The sequence below is a fragment of the Calliphora vicina genome, chromosome 3 (assembly GCF_958450345.1).
Source record: "Calliphora vicina chromosome 3, idCalVici1.1, whole genome shotgun sequence".
NCBI classification, from domain to species: Eukaryota; Metazoa; Arthropoda; class Insecta; order Diptera; family Calliphoridae; genus Calliphora; species Calliphora vicina.
The window spans coordinates 17,421,348-17,442,500 of NC_088782.1; the positions used below are offsets into that span (position 1 = coordinate 17,421,348).

General features: G+C 30.3%; 1 protein-coding gene across 1 annotated transcript in view; it reads right to left on the bottom strand.

Annotated features, from left to right (window-relative positions):
* Positions 1-21,153, bottom strand: part of LanA (laminin subunit alpha) — a 32,837-nt gene that overhangs the window by 8,827 nt on the left and 2,857 nt on the right. The window contains exons 3-9 of the mRNA XM_065503132.1: positions 2,458-3,082; positions 2,180-2,389; positions 1,837-2,109; positions 1,640-1,777; positions 1,312-1,584; positions 392-1,244; positions 60-323 (exon numbers count right to left, since the gene is read on the bottom strand). Of these exons, the coding sequence (XP_065359204.1) occupies positions 60-323; positions 392-1,244; positions 1,312-1,584; positions 1,640-1,777; positions 1,837-2,109; positions 2,180-2,389; positions 2,458-3,082 (2,636 nt within the window). The remainder of the gene's footprint in view (positions 1-59; positions 324-391; positions 1,245-1,311; positions 1,585-1,639; positions 1,778-1,836; positions 2,110-2,179; positions 2,390-2,457; positions 3,083-21,153) is intronic.

Consider the following 21,153-nt stretch of genomic DNA (forward strand, 5'->3'; position numbering starts at 1 on the left):
AATGAAGATTTATGTTAACAATTTGTACTCCAAAGTGTGTACTTTTCAAGGATACTTACTCATCCAAAGAAGCATATTTGTAGTGTCTACACAATTCCATGTTGCCAAGCTCACAGGGTGTGGAAATTTTACGAGTTAAAATTGAGGCTTCATAGTAGGCAGCAGGCAAGAGAACAAAGTAATCCAACATAACATTCTTGGTGGACTTGGTGGTGAAAACATATTTGCCAGGATCCAAAACAACAGCCGAGGGCTTCTTGCCCTTATCACCGGCCACAGTGACAAACTGAGGTTCCGTGGTGGGACGCAACAAAACTTTAACGCTTTAAAGAAACAAACATATACTTTATTAGAATTCCCTATGTTTGTATCTTACATTTATATATCTTACTTTTGATCCACTTCCAAAGGATTTTCCGATTGTATTAAAATACTGGCCGTTACATTAAATTCATTCAAATTGACATAACGTATAACAATACGATAGACCGAGGACTTGAAAACCGTCAACTCATAACGCACTTCGTTTTGTATGTCATTGAAAACAGCATAACCTTTGCTGCTGTAGCCGGGGAAGACATCTTCATCGTATTGATAACGTACCTGTGCACCAGAGGGCTGAGAACCATCCTCATATTCATATTGGAATTGATGGAGAGTGGGGAAATAGTGAGTGGTCAGAGGTTGAGTACAATCACGGCCCGTAACACGTGGATGACATTTACATTGGCCCGTCGTTTTATCACATTCACTCTTCCAAGCACCACCAACATCACAATTACAATCCTTACAACCGAACAGCGAAGAACCATCCAAATCATAAGTGCCATCCTTACAATCATTACAAGTACGACCCTGGGTATAGGGCTTACAAGCACACTGGCCCGATTTCGAATTGCAAGTATCCAAAGTGCCAATGGTACCATCTGAATAACAATCACAGACCTCACAACCATCGGGATTACTGATATTTAGATTCCAATACAATGGCATGCATTCATCACAAATGCGGCCATGAACACGTTCCTTACATTGGCATAGCTCTCCCACTGGGACTGAACCACAGCCAGCGAATTTATCAATGACACCAGCCGGATCACAGTTACAATCCTCACAGCTGGGGAAGTTGTAGAAGCCTTCTTGGCAAGAATCACACAATTTACCATTAAAGTTGGGATGACACAAGCACTGGCCATCAGCATTACAGGACACACCCACCGAGCCATGGACATCGCAATTACAAGCTATTGAAGGGAATTGTTTAATCAAATTAATATCTACTGACTTTAGGGACGAAATCTTTAGACTTACGTAAACAATCTGGATAGTTGTAGTAACCAGCACTGCACAAAGTACATTGTTTGCCGGCAAAATTGGACAGACAATTACATTTGCCTGTATTATCACAAGTGGTGGCGGTACTGCCAGTAACTGAACAATTGCAAGGCTTACAATCGGGATAATTGTAATAACCAGGCAGACATTGATCACAACGGGGACCACCAAAACCTTCACGACAAATACATTGACCATTATCCTTATCACAAATCTCTTCCTCAGTTCCCTCGATATCACAGTCACAATCTACAGAGAAAAATTATTTAATAATTCTTTGTGAAACGTAATTTCTTTAACTTACATTGACATTTGGGATAGTTATAGTAACCATGTTTGCAACGTTCACAACGCTCGCCACCAAAACTGCTTAAACATTTACATTGACCCGTTTTCAAATCACAATCATTGCTAATCGAACCAATTTGATTACACTCACAGGCTAAAGAATAAATTTAATTTAACAATTTGTTTCCATTTTAATTTTATTTTCCAACATACCTTTACATTCCGGGAAGGCAAAGTAACCTTCAGCACACTGTTTACAATAATGACCAGCAAAATTGATTTTACAGGGACACTCGCCATTGACAGCTTCGCAGTGGTAACCTTCGGTACCATTGAGATTGCACTCACATTCACGGCAATTGGGATAACCATAGTAGCCATAGGCACAGGCATCACAATTTGGTGGCTGGAAGGCTTTGCGACATTCACAACGTCCGCTGCCCTCTTCACAATGGCCCGTGGAGTAGAAGTAATCGCACTGACAAGCTGTAAAGCAGAATTAATTCGAATTAAAACCCCAGAATCCATGTTTTCGATTTTACAATTTTATACTTACGTTGACACACATCAGTTTCATTCCAGTGCTTCTCAAAAGGTCTATAATATTTTGCTTTACACTTGTTACAATTGATGCCCTCCGTATTGTGCTGACAATTCAAACAGCGACCACCACCCTCATAACGGCCATGAATATCCAAAGACAAACTCTTACGATCGATATCCTCATCATAGACACATTCATTGGTATGACCATGGCAATTACAAGCTATAATTAAACAATGTTTTTTATTCAATAATAAAATCATCACAAATTAAACATCACCAACAACTTACGTTCACATTCAAACGGCCGAGCATTGGTATTCTGTCTCCATTTCTTTTGCTCGAAACCGGGACAACATTCATTACACTGAATGCCACAGGTGCGATGTTGACAGCGACACGCCAAAATCCGCACCGGACTCTTGGGATCCTTGACATCACAGGTGTCAGCATGACCGTTACACATACAACGACCACCAATCGAAATATCCTTAATCGAATAGAAATAACGACGTGTCACAGTGGGATCCTGGCGAGCCACCGACATCAAATGACCCAGTAAATTTTTCGTACGCAATAAACGTATACGAATATTGGTGGCACGCGTCCATTCTTGCAACACACTCGAATTGAAGTAGTTCGTCGAGGAGGGACGATCATTTAGCAACATTACTGGTATTTCACCATTTTCCAAGGGTACAATTTTCGAATATTCTGTTGTACAAATGACATCATCATCTCTGGTAATTGGTTTGTAGGTGTCCTTGCCGAAATAGGTTTCACAATCGGCGGGTGTATCGGAGAAATGTTGCCAGGCCGACCAGGTTTTGCCATAATCACTAGATTTTTCCAAAGTCCAGAGACCGGGACGTGGTGAATTGCCCATACGTATGAAAAGATAGGCAACATGAAATTCCTGTAATTAGAGGAAGAGGAAATGGAATGCTATTAACATTTTATAATATAGTGTAGTTTGGTTTTAATACTGAATGTTAACTTTAACAGAATTCTTAGTTTTTTTTAAATTGTGTAGCCTATTTTTGGGTGTTTTCATAAATCAAACAGTACTTTGTTTAACAGAAGTTACTTGTGTTAAATAAGCTGTTTAATTTGAAAATGTGCGTTGATTTTAATATGTAGGACCACATATTGCGATATTTGACATAAAAAAAATATTGCTTTGGGTTTTAGGGAACAATTCAGAACAAATTAATGCTTCTAGACATTATGACACCAAACGTTGGGGGGATTGTTCTAATCAGTTCCGTAAAATTAATTAATAGTTAAGAGATCTACAATAAAACTGTGTAGCAAAATAGATTTTATAGTATTCTTTTCTTATAAAGCAACCAAATCATTTCCGACTGAAAAAAGTGGCAACAAATCTGAATATTAAAAATTACTGGTCCGATTGCAAAATTAGAAAGATTGTTATTTTCATTCATAAAATTTTTTTTAGGCAAACATACCTTTTTATGAATTTCAATATTAGGTAAATTCTCTGCAATATGTTAAGATTTTCCTAATTAATTTGCCACGTCAAAAAACATAAGATAGACATGTTATATATCAAGAAATAGGAGATTTTGTCTACTTTTCAAAAATATACATAATTTTTGACAATTAAAAAATTCATGGAATACTTTTTTGAATAATATGACAGAAAATGCTTTTTACTGAGTTTTTGCAAAGATTAAAATTTTTCAAATTTAAATTAAATTTGTATTTATAAATATTTTTTAATGAAATTTTACACTTATTTAGATTTTTCTGTTGAAAATGTAAATATTTCCAAAACAATTTTAAATTTGTTATCAGGAATCCCGCAATTCCTAAAAAAGTTTTTAAATATCCCAAAAATGGTATTTTTTAGTTTTTTGGCTATACTATATCCATACCAGGGGCGAAGTAATCGGAAAGCTTTACAAAATAATTAAGAACATATTTGGCCATCTAAAATGTGTTGCTATATTTTGACATCGACTATGCGATTTAGGAATTTTTGCCCTAAAATTGAATTTTACATAAAAAATAGGCTTTTTTGGATGGACCTAGTCCCCTCGGTATCAACAATTTTCGAATTTTTTTTTAATTCAAAATATTTGATATCATGTTAGCTTTTCAAAAAGTATAAATTCCATTTCCATCTTTTTAGAAATTTTTTAGATAACTTAAAGAAAAAAATATTTTTTTTTCAAAAAAATTTACGAAAAATCGCATTTTTTTAATTTTTAAATTCAAATGCATATAACTTGGGAGTTACAATTATTTTTGTATTTGACACATACATTTCTTGTTAGTCTAATAAAGGAAAGATGAAGAAAATCAGGAAATATTTGTTATCAAAGTAGGTTTGGTAAAAATGTTAAAAATTTAATTTTCAAATGCGAATATCTCCTAATCTATTAGAGATAATTAATAGCTACGAAATAATGCGTTTGAGCAGATGTTTGTAACGCCCAAAAATATTAGTCTAACACACACCTTAAAGTATACCGATCGACTTAGAATAACTTTCTGAGTCGATTAAACGATGTCCGTCCGTCCGTCTGACTGGCTGGCTGTCCATGTAAACCTTGTGCGCAGAGTACAGGTCGCAATTTTGAAGATATTTCGATCAAATTTGGTACAATTATTTTTTCGGCCCAAGGAACAAGCCTACTGAAACTGGCTGAAATCGGTCCATTATTTCACCTAGCCCCCATACAAATGTCCTTCCGAAATTAGACTTTATCGGTCATAAATGTTTAATTTATATATGTATCCAGCGTTGCCGCTTTGGTCCAATTGGACCAAAATTGGTAGTTTGAAGTTAACAAATTGACTTTTGGTAGTTTGGTTGGTTTGTTCCGATATTTGTCGTATTTTGGTAGGCTACGATATTTCTGAATACAGAAGTATTTTTAAGAACAAAATAATTAAAATAATAACGAAAAAACTACTTATGTTAAGCCAAAATAATAAAACTACATATTTGCAAAATATGAAGATAGCTTTTTCTAAAATATTTAGTTTAGTCAGGTAAATGTGTATTTATTTAGTAGTGTTGAGTCAAAAAATGCAAAAGGGCTCTCAAAACTTTTATTTTCTAATAATATGTGTTAAACTCTGCTTCAATATCATTCTTCCTCTGGATAATTTTATAGCAGCAATAATATAATTTTAAGTTAACTATTAATTTTGAAACGAATTCATATAGCATTTCTCAAATATTTTAAATTTGGTAGTTTTTAATTAGAAATTTGGTAGGAAAAATATTTTATGAGTGGCAACGCTGTATGTATCTCCAAAAATTCCGCTCCAAATAAGTTTTAGGTATACAAAATTCATTTCACCAAATTTGGTTACGATCGGTCCATAATTAGTCATAGCTCCCATATAGCCCCGCTTCCGAAAATCACTTTAACGTGCATAAATCGCTTAAAAATTTTGGTATACACACAAAATTCAACATAGTTAATTTTCATATAGACATAAATCACACGACCCAATTTCATAGTGATCGGTCCATAATTGGTCATAGCTCCCATATAAGGCCCACTTCCGAAAATCACTCAAAAATATAATTTATTGAAATTTTAAAAGAAAAATGTTTTTGCTCTTTTACTTAGTGTAGGGTATTATATGGTCGGGCTTGACCGACCATACTTTCTTATTTGTTTATAGTTCTCGACGAGGATATTTTATATATGTATTTATTTTGGAAAAATTAAACATACCCGAGGTGTTCCAATTTGCGGACTCACAGCCACGTCCCTGGTGGTCCCATGAGGTCCAAATTCAAAAATTAAACTCAAAACCACTTCCTCTTTGCGCATGTGAAATTTCATTTAAAAAGGACTAACCCTACAGATTATTGTTTAAACTGATTTCAAAATTTTGAATTTGATATATTTTAGTACTAGGCGGGATTGAGATATTGCCAAAGAACGTTTTAAGTGTTATTTTTGAATTTACTAGAAATAAGAAATATAGAAATACCAAATAAAGTTAAGGTTAAAAACCAAAATTCCAAAATTTAAACTTAAATATCTTTTAAACTATAAGAGTGGAATAAACTTGAATTTCTTTACCTTATCACTTGCTTTATCACTTGTAATTCATTGAAATCTATCCATATTTATACAAGTTACAAGCTGTACAAACTTTTCCTAACCAGAGGAGGTCGTCTTTGACACCTTGTGTTCTAACAGAGTGGTCACAAATATAATTTGTTTAAAGCCTATGTCCTCCTCTACGATTCGTTCATACATAATTTTGCTATCGGACCAGTAGTTTAGAAGATTCAGATTTATTACCTATTTTTTAATACATTTTATCGGTTGATCCCACTGTGCGCATAAACTAGTCAAATTTAACAATTCAATCCCACATTGAATTAAATACAAATGTTTGAACGTTATCAAACCAAAACGGAAGTGAACACACACTAACACAATGAGATTTTTTTTAATAAATAATATATTTATTTAAAACCAGAACAGTAAAGTAATGAAATCGCTCTGTTCAAAAAAAGATTTCTGTAAAAATGGCTAATAATTTTATTTCTACTATACCACTTATGCTGATTTTCAATACAAAACTACCTAGGACAACCATAACCATTCCAGAGTATATTTCATTAAATTCCTATTTACATTTGAAACATGAGCATGTTTTACACCAACTAAAGATGAAACTGGCTAAATTATTAAAAATTATTAACCTCATTTACCTAGAGTTTTAGTAGTCTAGTGTATAAAAAAGAATTGCAAATATTTCTCTTCCACATCTTTTAAATTAGGTTGTTATAAATACACTAACAACATAATTGCACAACTAATTCAAAGTGCTAATTAAAAAAAAAAAATCAACACTTTTTGTTTGTGCCCAACTAAAGCAAATAAATCAAATAATAACGATTTCTTTGTTATTGGAAAAGTTTCCAATATTAACATTTCGTTTTATAAAACCCTGTACACAAAATTTTATTACACTTTATCTGATTGCAAGCATCATTAACATTGCATTAAAAGAACACAGATACATAGATACAACATCGCATCATTTTAGCTTAAGCGTGCAGCTAAAATTACAAACTTTTAATTGCATCTTCGGTGTCATTTAAATTAAAGCAAATTTACTAAAACACACATAAAATATGTAACATTTGGCTGCAACTAACGGCTGAATGCACGAGAATTTCACAGATAAATATTGCACACTGGGTCTGATGGTAATAAATATATAGCTTCTTTCAGAACATGATTTTTCATGTTTCTTGTTATGCTGTATGAAAAAGCACAAAAACAATTAAATATTAGTGGAATATTTGTTCAAATATCTGTCTATTATAAAAATGGTTAATCGGAATTAACTCCAACATCGATCGGAATGGAATTCTGTAATTATGAGAGTTAAATTGTTTCTTTAAAAAAAGTTCAAATTTATATTTATAAAAATTAAAAGGTTTCAGACTCGAGGTGCTATATTTATACCCTTCACCATGAGTGGCAAGGGTATATATAAGTTTGTCATTCCGCTTGTAATTTCCACATTATTCATTTGCAACCCCATAAAGTATATATATTCTGGATCGTTATAGATAGCGGAATCGATATATCCATGTCCGTCTGTGTGTTGAAATTAACTTTCCGAAGCCCCCAAATAACATACATACACGATTCATACATCAATATCTCCGAAATTCTTCCGGCTCGGTCGCTATTTAAAATCGAGAAAATCGGACCACAAGTGGCTGAGATATATGGAAAAAACTAGGACAACCTCGATTTTTGACCTATTTTTGACCTATATCTGGATTACTAAGTCATTAATATAAACAATATGGATATCTAATGATAGATATTTTAAAGACCTTTGCAACGATGTATATAAGACCATAGTAAGTTAACCCGAATTTTTTTTTCATCAAAAATTTTTTTCTTTTTCCAAAAAAATTAATTAAAGAAATTTAAAAAAAATTTTAAAAAACTTTCTTTAAAAACAATTTGGAAAAAAAAAATTTTAAAAAAATTTTAAAACATAAAAAAAAAATTATTGATTTTGTTTAAATAAAAATATTTAAAAAAAAAAATATTTTTAAGTATAATTTGGTGAAGGGTATATAAGATTCGGCACAGCCGAATATAGCTCTCTTACTTGTTTTAAATCCCGTTGCTAACTCTATATTCCAACATTGCGATTAAAAGTTTAATTTTCCTAAAGCTCAGATCCACCTCTATGATTTTTTCCTACCAGTAGTTTATAAAAAAAAAAAAAAACATTGTTACTATCACTTTTATATATCATACCCACTGTGCAAATATTTACTTTGATGTCTACATAAATGTGCAGCGTTAATGAAACGATTATCTGTAGAGTGGAATTAGATCTTGAAAGCAAAAACTATAGTAAACTACATATTAAGTGTTAGTGGAAGTGCATGTCTGCTTAATTTTGCTGATGTTTAAAACTAAATTACAAAATATTTGAATTTATTTTTTTCTTCTTTTCAGTTTCTATTCCTCTCACATGGATTTTTGTATTAATACATGGAATAAATATGATCTCATCTTAAATTTAGCAAACAAAATACAAAAAAAAAAAACATTAACACAAATATTGAATATACAAAGTAGTGTAGTGTTTACATTAGAGATTTTGTTAAGTCTGAAATTGAAAATTACTATTTTTAGAAGTAAAATAGAAACTAAATCTTTGGTGCATCCACAACGACCGAAATGTGTCGTACTTTTGGGAATAAATGATGAAGGTAGAGGGAATTTATTATAGTTAAAATTGCAAGGGTCTTCCTAATTATCTTAAGAATAATTTGTGTCAATTAAATTTCAAATCACTAGTCCAAACTGACAAATAAGCAATGAATTTTAAATAAATTTATTTAAAAATGCCAACAAGTCATTTCAGTTAAATTTAGCAACCTGTCTTAAAATAACTAACTATTTAAATAAAATAACTAATTATTTACCTAAAGCAACACAAATTTCAACGGAGTTCTTAAAAGTGATCAAATACAATCATTACTGATCAGCAGGGATAGAAATTAAAATATTTTTTTTGGTATTAAAATACTACTTTTTTGGTCCTCAGAGTACAATTAATTTTTTAAATTTGTTTTTATGTTGGCGTTGCGCAGCGATTGACCTGCAAAAAGCGTCAATAAATCTGAATCTTATAAACAACTGGTCTGCTTGCAAAATATTTACTGTATGAACGAATCTTAGAGAAGGGCATAGGCTTTAAGAAAGTGGCATTTTTGATCACCTTGTTAGAATACAAAAGTCAAAAACAACCACCTATGGTTAGGAAAACTTTGTTTAGCTTGAAACTTTTACAAATATGGACAGATTTCAATGAATGAAATTTTGTTATAAAAAAATTCCTACACCATGTACTATTACCTGGAAATTCACACATTATTTCGAATTTTGTACCCACAAAGCGTCAGAAGCACACCGATTGCTCACCAAAGCTTATGGTAAATGTGTTCCATTGGTTTCAACGTACGAGAGATGCTTTGTGAGGTTCAGAAATGGTGACATGAAAGACAAGGATCACTCATGCCAGCTAAAATAATCTGAAGACAAAGAATTGGAGGCATTAAATTATTACTTGCGATGAGTAATGGATCCATTACGATAACCCAAAACGAAAGATATCGTGTTCGAAGCCCGGCCAACCAGCCGAATCTACACCAACGCCAAATATCCTTGGCGTTAGGGTAATGCTCTGTATTTGGTGATACCAAAAGCGTCCTATATATTATGACCTGCTGAAAACTTGCCACACCATGACAGGGAACCTGTACCGAATGCAACTGATTCGTTACAGGTTCCCTGTATATGTAATAATATTCCATCATGACAATGCTCGGACACATGTTGCGATACCTTTTAAAAAGTATTTAGAATAAAGTGTTTGGGAAGCTGTGCCTCACCCGCCTTATAGTCCAGACATCGGCCCGACCTCTCTGGCTTGATCGTTCTTGGCCTCAAAAGATGAACAGTTCTTTTGGCGCGAAATCCATATGTTGCCAGAAAGATGAGAAAAGGTCATGGCTAACAATGGCCAATACTTTGATTAAATGTACATATATTGTACAAGTGTTTCAAAATAAAATCCCGCATTTTTTAATCTACTGAAAATTGTTTGCAAGTATCAAGAGTACAATAATTTTGAATATGAAATAGTATTGTTACATTTTAACCTTTTTAAATAAACCGGATACTTTTGATTGCAAATAAAAGCCGTTTAGTAGTTTCAAAATTGTAACAACTCTTTATTTATTTAAAATGTACAACAACAGAATTAAATAGTCACTCAATGATTTTTATACACGTTTAGAAATTCGCAGAAATACAGACACACTTTATAATGTACACGAATTCACTTGAAAAACACAGCACTCTTTAAGGCACTCAGTTGATGTTTATTTGAAAAGCGTCTTTGATAAACTCACTAACGACTGCAACCTCTGCCACTATTTTTGTAACACTGCCATCTGCATTCTAGATTGCTCTTTAACTGTCTAGAGGTTTCTAATACATACGCCATCTGTGGTGTACTTTCTACAATGTTCTTTAACTGAATATTCGAATTCGAATATACGGTCGCAGCAAACAGTGTTGCCGAATTACGATCAATGGTCAACTGAAAGCTTTTATTCAATGTTAATAATGCCCACAGATATGTTAAAGTTTGGGTACTGCTATTTGAAAGCATTATGCAACTTTAAATCAGCCGTTAAAATCGTTATATTTGAATTCAAGTACAATATAAAACAGTTTAAAAAAATACGATCGTATTCACTTTTCCATTCCTGCTGATCACATTACAACAGATAAAGAGTGATCTCTTTATGCTGACCACTACATTTTTTTACCTTTTTCCCCCTGTTCAGGTCAAAAATTCAAGGAAACAATCAACTTAACAAATGCACTTAAGATCTCAATAAACAACTTTCTACACGCAGAGAAAAAATATAATTGCGCATGGTTACTGTAACCATTTAAATACATAGTGTTACAAGATTTTTAACAATATTATAGTCACAGTAACCATTTACATGATTGTGGTAACCATAATATGGTTAATTTACGATTCACATGATTGTATCAACCATATATATGGTTACAGTAAACAAATATATGTTTGTGGCAACCAAATAAATGATGAATAATTTTATCTAATATGTTGTTCTCAGATTATGATAAGCCTTAAGCCGAGAGCACCATAATATGATAAGTCCTTCATCATATGAATGGTTGTCACAAACATATATTTGTTTACTGTATATGGTTGATACAATCATGTGAATCGTATATTAACCATATTATGGTTACCACAATCATGTTAATGGTTACTGTGAATATGATATAGTTAAAAAACTTGTAACAATATTGAAATGGTTACAGTAACCATGCCCAACTATATTTTTTCTCTGCGTGTAGAACAAATGAATTTCATAGGATTAAAATCGATCAAACCATTTAGTTAGGTCAATATAATTTTTTAAAGTTGTTAGCGATTTTGATCTTGAAGATGAAGTTTTTTAGATTTTACATGTTCTTTATGACAAGGGCTACAACTTTGCCTCAGAGAGTAAATCAAAATTCCGAACTGTTTGCAAGACATCGATGCCCCAAATCTTTGGGGCCCATAAAAAAAGTTCATGACATTGGGCAAAACTGGAAGACGCGGGTCGTTTATTACGTACTAGTATCCGTATATGGTTATATTTCCATGACTTAAAAAATTACACACAGTATTATTAAAACTAGAACCTGAAAAGCAACTAGTCCTATATCTGATGTCTTTGCCCTTAACACACATTTTGTTAATTCTTTTCTATAAAATTATATGAATAGAGTGCCTGAAATTCGTTTAAACTCGTAAAATATCTCTTTAGCAGTTTGTTTTATGTGTTGTTATGCAAATTATTTTTAAAGTTAAAGTTTATTACCTAGAAAATCAATGCAAATCAAGCAATTCTTATTTTTTATTTATTTAACAGACTTATCACATTGCATGTCTACGCTGAATATAGTTAACGTAGGCTTCTTTTCAACATATAAAATAAATGGAAATATGTATTTAATACAAATATACATAAATAATAAATACAGACATAAATACAAATGCATAAAATCATTAGGGCAATGCACAGAATACCAGAAAAAATAAATTTCAATCATTAAAATCAATACAAATAAAAAAAATAAAGGGTTATAGCGAAACTCTCTCAAACTTGTCACAAATTGTTTTATTTAAATTAAATGTTTAAATTAAAACAATCCTTAATTGTGATCTCTATTTATAAAATAAATGTTTATAAAACTGCATTTTAATTTTAATAAATTTCGCCTGTGAACACCTTCTTTTTTAATTATTCTTTTTATTCAGTTTATTCCAACAAATTATTATGTTTCTCAAAAAAAATAAACAATAATAGCAATAGCAACAAAAAATTATTGTTGGTTTTATTATGAGATCATTGCTCGAAAATTAACTACAAAATTCATTTAAATAAACACATATTGTCCATAATATTCTTAATAATGATCATTTTGTGCGACTATAACTGAAAATGTTTGTATTTTGTGTTTATTTAAACTAAACAATTTCAATACTGTTTTTTAATTGAAAAGAGTTTTTTTATTCGCTGATCTTTTTCTCATTTCTTGTCTTAAACAAAATTGCGGTCCATACAAAACACTCACTTCAGCTAGACGTCAGTCAGTATCTTTTGTTTTGGTGTACCTGTAGGTCTGGGAACTAGTGTAGGCTACAAAAACCAATAATTTTTACTCGATAACCTTGCGATGAATTTATGAAGTGCATAAGTTATTATAGCAGGGATCAATTGAAAATCTTTGCTTTAACTGGTGAAAATACTAGTGAATGGTGGTCAGTAGTTTGGTGGCATGTACAAAAAAGCATGTTCTTCCTATTTTATCAACTCTGTTTAATTTATTAACTTAAAAAAAACATTTTAGAATTTCGTCTAATATTGAAATTATTTGAAAAATCTTTAAGCTAAAAGTTCGAAAAATTTTACATTTTAATATGATTAATAGTTTTTTTAACATATTAAAATCGAAATTTATTTTACATTTTTTCTGGGGGGGTAATTTCCTTTGTTCACCCCACTGGATCCGCGTCTGTTCAAATGTAACAATTATTTAAAACTATATAAAAAGTAAACATACTGATATTTACTGATAAAATATGCCCATTTGCTTCACTAGTGATTTTACTGGTGAAAGGTAATGTAAAGAGAAACCATTGATAACCTCTGCATTACTTTGCAATAGAAAAGTAATTGTGAAAACATTGTTCGTCATTAATTTAGCTGGCTCTGGGTAAACATTGGTCACCTTTAAAACTGCAGAGATGTTTAGATAGTTTTGCATTCTGTGGCATCAACATAATAAACAAAACGGCAACAACGGCGACAGACACTACAATTTATGACAAGAACTTCAACACATAAAAGAACGTTTCTTTGTTATTGTTATTTTGTTGTTGCTGTGTTCAAATGAATTTTAAGTCATTCATAAAAATGAAGCAATAAATTGGGTTTGAGAAGTACACTGGCGAAAAAAATATGGTAGTAAAAATTAATTTTGAATGATTGATTTCAAGAATCTTGTAATTTATATAATATTGGCCTCTACACACTCTGTGAATTTTTGTTGTTTTTAAATTTCGAAAAACTCTGGATTTTATTCGGGATTTTTATTGTATTTAGTTTTAAATATTCAAAAAAGCTTTAAGCCGAAGTCATATTTTATTGATTTTTAAAGCTTTTGAAATGCAATTATAATCTATATCAATAATACGCCCACTTAAAGGAGGCGTAACACAGTATTCCGAGAGGACAGTTCTATGAGGCTGGGTGAAATCATGGGTCGATATTGCCCATTTGCAATACCAACCAAACCTTATCAACATAGAGCAGGGAAGCGCAAAAGAGAAATTGTAGTTTGTGTGCATGTATGGGTTAAAAATAAAAAATCCGCAACAACATCAAGCAACAGAATAAAATATTTGTATTATTACGCTCTATTGTTTGCAACTAAATGAGTTATTTGCATTTTTTACGCTCTTGCTGTGTGTTTTGCTTACTTTCGGGTTGTGTACGTGTAAATTCACGAAAATGTTCGTAATCTCAACAATATGAACGCCTACCAATGACATAGAGTATTTGTGGAAAATCTTATTAGTTTATTTCGATGGTGGGTATAAAAATTGTTATGAATATGGGGGTTAATGTTTTGTAGCATTTATGCATTAAACACATTGAAGACAGCAGGCTTCCGACTTCAATCTGTCAAAAATAGAATACACACGTTTATATGAAGACGATTCTTTTGACGACAGCACAACTTCACGACGACACGACTTCGTTTGCTGCTGCTGCCCAATTAGGCTAATTTCTATTTTTGTCAACTTCAAAACAGAAATAGTGTTGCTAATATAATAAAAAATGTAAATCAAATTAGTGCTTAAAAAAATATATTTTTTTTTACTTAATTAAGAGAAGTTTCTGATAACCATATTGAAATGAATTAATAACAGGTACATAAATTATTACCACATATATATATTTACTCAAAATAATTGTTTAACGTTTAATTACTTTGGAATTTTGTACGGTTATTTTTTATTAAAATAAAAAATTAAAGTGACATCACTGAATTATAAATCAGCTGTTTACTTTGAAGCTGTCGTCTTTAAAAGAATTCACCGGCTGCCGCACGGCTGCAACTTCAGCCAGCAGCATTTGTGTTCGTGAAGTCGTGAAGCCTGCTGTCTTCAATGTGTTTAATGCATTACTTTGTATTTTTTATTATTAATTTTTATTTACTCTCTACTGTTTATACAAATTTTATCTCCTTTTTTTCTTGTCTTCGTCGTCTTTTTTTTTTGTTTTTGTGCCTATAAATGTGTTGCCAATTAGAATGTGATCACATAACCCATATTTGCATATCTCATTCACGGGTCTAACGGGGAAGGGTGCTACTACCGTCCACAGATTTAGATAAATGTGAAAACATACAATAACATTTGCAAAATAATCTTTGTATTATTGTTTGCGAAAAAAAAAATATTTAACATTGCTGCATGGAGTATAAAATCAGGCACTGTGGTAAAGATAGCTAAATATTTAAAAAATATACCTATATATTTTCTAAAGTAAAAAAGTTAAAGAATATTGATTGATGTACTCTGTTAGATTTTATAGTAGGAATTCACGACTTTTTCCATTCTCGGGAAATAGTAAAAAGAATCTGTTCATGCGCGAGAATTCCCCTGAAATTTTTAATGCTAAATCAAGCCTTAAATCAGTAATGTTTTTCGAACAAGTTGTTCGTATAAGTGGTAAGAGTTTTTAATATAATAGTTGCATATGACCGGAATTGTCACAATAGTAGGACTTATCTGAAAAATTTAAAAAAAAAAAAATCGTTGTGAAATTATTAACAGAATTTTATAGTGGCAAGGTTATACATAAGTTTGTCATTCCGTTATTAATTTCTACATTTTTTCGTTTTCGACCCCACAAATTATATATATGTATTATGGATCGTTATAGGTAGCGAAGTCGATATACCCATGTCCGTATGGCCGTCTGTAAGTTGAATTCAACCCAATTAACTTACAAACATGATTGATACATCAATATATCGGTAACCGAGCCGGGAGACACCATGACAACCTCGAATTTTGGACTCTTTTTAACTATATCTGGATTACTAAGTCATTAATATAGACAATATGGATTTCTAATGATAGATATTTCCAAGTCGCAACGATATACATATATAAGGCTATAGTAATTTGGACCTACATTGGGTCTAAATCGGGAAACATATTTTTTAACCCAAATTTTTTTCACTAAAAATTTAAAAAAAAAAAATTTGAGAAAATTTTGAAAAATAATTTTGGAAAAAAAAAATTTAAAAAACTATTTTAAAAAAAAAAATTACCTAAAAATATTTGTGTTTTAACAAATTTTTCTTCACTAAAAATTTAAAAAAAAAATTTGAGAAAAATTTGAAAAACAATTTTGAAAAAAATTTGAAAAACAATTTTGAAAAAAAAATTTTTAATAAATTTGAAAAAACAAATTACCTAAAAATATTTGTATTTTAACAAATTTTTTTTCACTAAAAATTTAATAATTTTGAAAAAAAAAAATTACCGAAAAATATTTGTGTTTTAACAATTTTTTTTCACTAAAAATTTAAAAAAAAAATTTGAGAAAAACTTTAAAAACAATTAAAAACAAAAATATTTTGAAAAAAATATTTAAAATTTGTATTTTAAAGTATAATTTGGTGAAGGGTATATAAGATTCAGCACAGCCGAATACAGTTTTCTTACTTGTTTTTATTGTGACTGAAATTTAATTCTGAAGACAAAAATTCGAGTATTTCAATAGAATTAGATGCGTTTAATAAATCATTGATCATTGATCGTAATGTCAAATTGTAATGATCGCCGGCTAAAACTAGCTGTCGAACTACTCTCAATTGTATTTCAGAAATGTCTATAGTATTTCTTATAACTAATGTACATATAAACTATATTAAATTGTCTTTTCTAATTATATAAATTGTCACAAGTCCAATATAAATTTGAAAGCATATAATAAAATGCTGAGCTTTGTACGTCATTTTAAATTATTATAAAAATCTTTAAAAATATACATATAAAACGTTTTGAAATGTAAACAATTTTTAAAAATACTGGTAAAAGGTTTCAAGCTTAGATAAATACACATAGATCGGAAACTATCCTGTCAAAGACCTAACTCAGTTGTCAAAAACCTAAGTGGTGAGAATATATTAGTAAAAAACAATGTGGAAACAAAATCAACATTCGTATGTGTGATTATTTTGAGTAATTTTTTCTAGTTTCCGCTCTATGTATATTTTCTCTATGAACCTAACTCAGTTTTCAAAAATCTATGAGGTGAGATTGGATTAGTAAAAAAACTATTTGTAAACATAAATAACATTCGTATGTGGGATTATTTTGAGTTTTTTCTAGTTTCAAAAATTCTATTATTATCTACTATTAGTAAGAATGAATTTTATTATGAATTAAATCTATTCTGATTTATTTCAACAATGAATAAATTCTATTCAAATAAAATTATTTGAATGAAGCCTAAGTACCTGTTTAATTGAAAATGCTGACAGTTTTCAAATCTGAATAAAGATTTTAGTTAATTAAGCTCAATTAGGAATTAATTAAATCGAAGCTCAGAAAAAGTATATTTTCTTTCAATTCGGTTTAGTTTTGTATTAGCAACAATTTAAACATTAAAATTTTGAATTAATTCTATTAAAATGAAACCCTTTGAATAAAGCTAAAGAAATTGTTTCGTTGGAAATGATTTTATGGAAAGAATTGATGACATTTTATAATTCTGAATTAAGAATTTAGTAAATTATGCTCAAATTGAATTAATCAATTCAAAACTCTTTTAAGAATTCTTATTTAAAAGCTAAAATCGAACTATTGATTTGTTCACTCTCTTAAATGCATGCTCTTCGAAGACATTTACACTATTCTGGTTTTAATATTTATTTTTCGTTTTGACACTTAAGACATAAGCACATATTTCTTTTAAACCCTTATATAATAATCAACCACAATTTATTGACCTCAAAAATCTCTGCACAACAACAATATTATAAATATTTCAACTCTTTTTTCTGGTATTTATCAGTAATTTAGTATAAATGTATTTTAAAATTCTTATACTAAAGTACAATATAAAATGAGTTCTTTAAAATCCCGGTTTAAACAAAATAAAACAGAAAGCAGATAAGGCAAATCATATTCTTCAGCTTATCAGCAACAGTTTCCTTTACTAGAACAACGGCTATAGTTTCAAAAACAGAAAATTATGAATTTCATTTTTATTTCTAAAACTAATTTTTCAATGACTGATAAGAGATTCCAAAAACAAAAAGTAAAGAAAAATAATATTCAAACTGAAAAAAAATCTTAGAGTTTAAAAGAAATAAAGAATTTCATATTCAAAACCCACACTTGCATTCAATACTTGTGGGGTTTCTTTATTTCTTTTATATTTATCTTTGAGTTTACTAAACAGAACCAGAAAAAGAAAGTAGTAGTTACTGCCAAGAGATGTGTTAAAATATTTCAAGAAGGAGAGGCAAAGGAAAATCCAAAAAAAACTATTTATTTACTTTGTTTGTTGTACGAGTACTTAAAAGTATGTTGCAAGATAACCCAAAAGGTCTTATGATTTATGATATGAATTTATTTGAAATCTGTAATCTATGAAATTATGCTGCCATCTCTTTTACGCCTATTGATATGATGATGATTGTTTATTTGAAGGAAGTGGCAACAGTTTTATTTTTTTGTTAAAGATTAAGAAATACATATTTTAAGTGATTGAAATTGTAATTTTCAAACTGTTTCACTTAGACTTTAATAAATCCATAAAATGTTCATTTCAACTACTTATATTCGTAAGCCTCTGTCTATACTTGACAAATATTTATCATAACAATTAATGACGTTTGTTGTCAAGACAAAGTTGTCTGAGCAAATGCATTAACAATTAAGTCATAACCCCCTGTCTATACTTGCTAAATTTGTATCATGATTAACGTCAAAATGGTTGTCAAGATAAAAAATTATCAAGTATAGTCTCCATTTATTAGTATTATTGCTTCGTTATGACAAAATTGTTAGTGCTTTTGCTCAGACAACTTTGTCTTGACAACAAACGTCATTAATTGTTATGATAAATATCTGTCAAGTATAGACAGGGGGTAACGAAGAAATAATACTAATAAATAGAGAATATACCTAGTTGTTTTTTCATTAGCTTTGTTTATCCTAAAAATAGGATTTATCATTTTAGTGTTCTTAGACTTAGCTCTCAAGGCGAAGGACCCAAATCTATCAATATCTAAAGATGACTACTTATTTAACCTACTCTTTCTTTCCAGTACATTGATCGTTCACTGATCTTTACAATATTTTGTATTTATATTACCACTTTCAAATAAATCAATATACTATACCACAAAACTTAATTAATTTTGTGTTAAGAGTTTACTTTCTAAACATGTAAAATTTCTGATGCATTTTTAAAGAATTCAACTGCATACAAAAATTGCATACATCCATTAATACTTTAGTGTAGCATCTTGAAACAGACGTTGTACTTCAAAGTTGAAAATATGTATAAAAAATCTTTAGGAGAGGAATAAAAAAAAGTAATTTATGGCAGACATAATTTCAACAGAAGTCCATCACGTCATCCAGACATTTAACAATCTGTTTTTTTATATTCATGCACTAAGAAAAATTTCATGGTGAAAAACCAAATCTGCAAATGCAATTTTATACTTTATTAATAATTTCTATATAACAACTATACATATTTAAAGGATTTCTATACCGCCTGTCTATACTTGATAAATATTTATCATAACAATTAATAACGTTTGTTGTCAAGACAAAGTTGTCTGAGCAAAAGCACTAACAATAACGAAGCAATAATACTAATAAATGGAGACTATACCTGATAATTTTTTATCTTGACAACCATTTTGACGTTTATCATGATACAAATTTATCAGGTATAGACTGGGGGATATATATTATAAAGAATTTTGAATCAAATGCTTTTAAAGCCTGGCAATCTATTCAGTTTAAGCATTTTCCACTAGCGTATGTAATCTAATTTCGTCTCTCTCAAATCCAACACTATTTGGACAAATTTCACAATTGCTTTATTATCAACTTGAGTTAAACTCAGCCTGAAAAAGTTTCAATACAAGTCCTAATCGAGGTATTCTCTGTCATCCAATTACTATTCAAAAATGGTACAAAATCGACTATATCTTTGATTTGATTAATAAAACAGATGCCATCGTAAGCTTTATTAAACGTTGGGAAATGGAATTTAGTGAAGCTTATGTGACAAACGTCTATTAGCAACCTTAGTCAGCTACCAAATCATGAATATGTATCGGTAATCTGGGATCCCTCTATATATATTTAAAAGTAATTCCTTATATGCCATTAATAAAATCAAAGCCTCGAAGCTTCTCTTAACAATCCCTTTAAAACATTCGCAACGAATTAATTCATAGGCATAATTCCTTACTACTTTAAAGGTAAAAGTAATTCCTTATATACCATCAATAAAATCAAAGCCTCGAAGCTTCTCTTAACAATTCCTTTAAAGCATTCACAACTAATTAATTCATAGGCATAATTCCTTAGTACTTTAAAGGTATTGAAATCATAGCATTGAGAACTCATTCTTTATTGAATTGTTTAGGACCTGGCTTACTAAATGCGAACCAACATTTTTTTCTTATTTTATATTGAAATCAATAAATAAAATCAAATTTATGATCCAGGTCATAAATTTTTCATTAATTCAAATCTATTACAAAATAGGTTTAGAACAAAGGTTCGAAAGAATTAAGCCTTAATTAAATGAGTGCTGTTTTTGATTTCACAAAGTTTTATTTACTAATACATTCTCTCTACTTATGTTTTCGACAACTGAGTTAGGTCTTTGATGAGAGATTTTCCGATCTAATGCCATGTTTCCACGGCAGTCTGAATTACTTAATTCGCGTTTTGAATTACGATTGCGAATCAACCTGTTTACACGACAACATTCGTAATTCAGTTTGACATTTATTTATTTCTTCTTCTTGTTTTTTTTTTTCTTCTGTTTACATGTTTTGTTTTTTTTTTGTTTGTTTGGTGCGAATTTTAAATTTGTAATTTGGCAATGGATAAAAAAAGTAAGTAAAAACATACAATTGTAGCATTATTAATTAAACAAATATAATTTAATTATTATTTTCATTATTAGAAAAAAGAAAAAGTGCAAGCAAGTGGGACCTGGGCAGCGAGCGGGCTTTATTAGAGGTGTGGGCTGAAAGAATGGCAAAGCTGCTACTT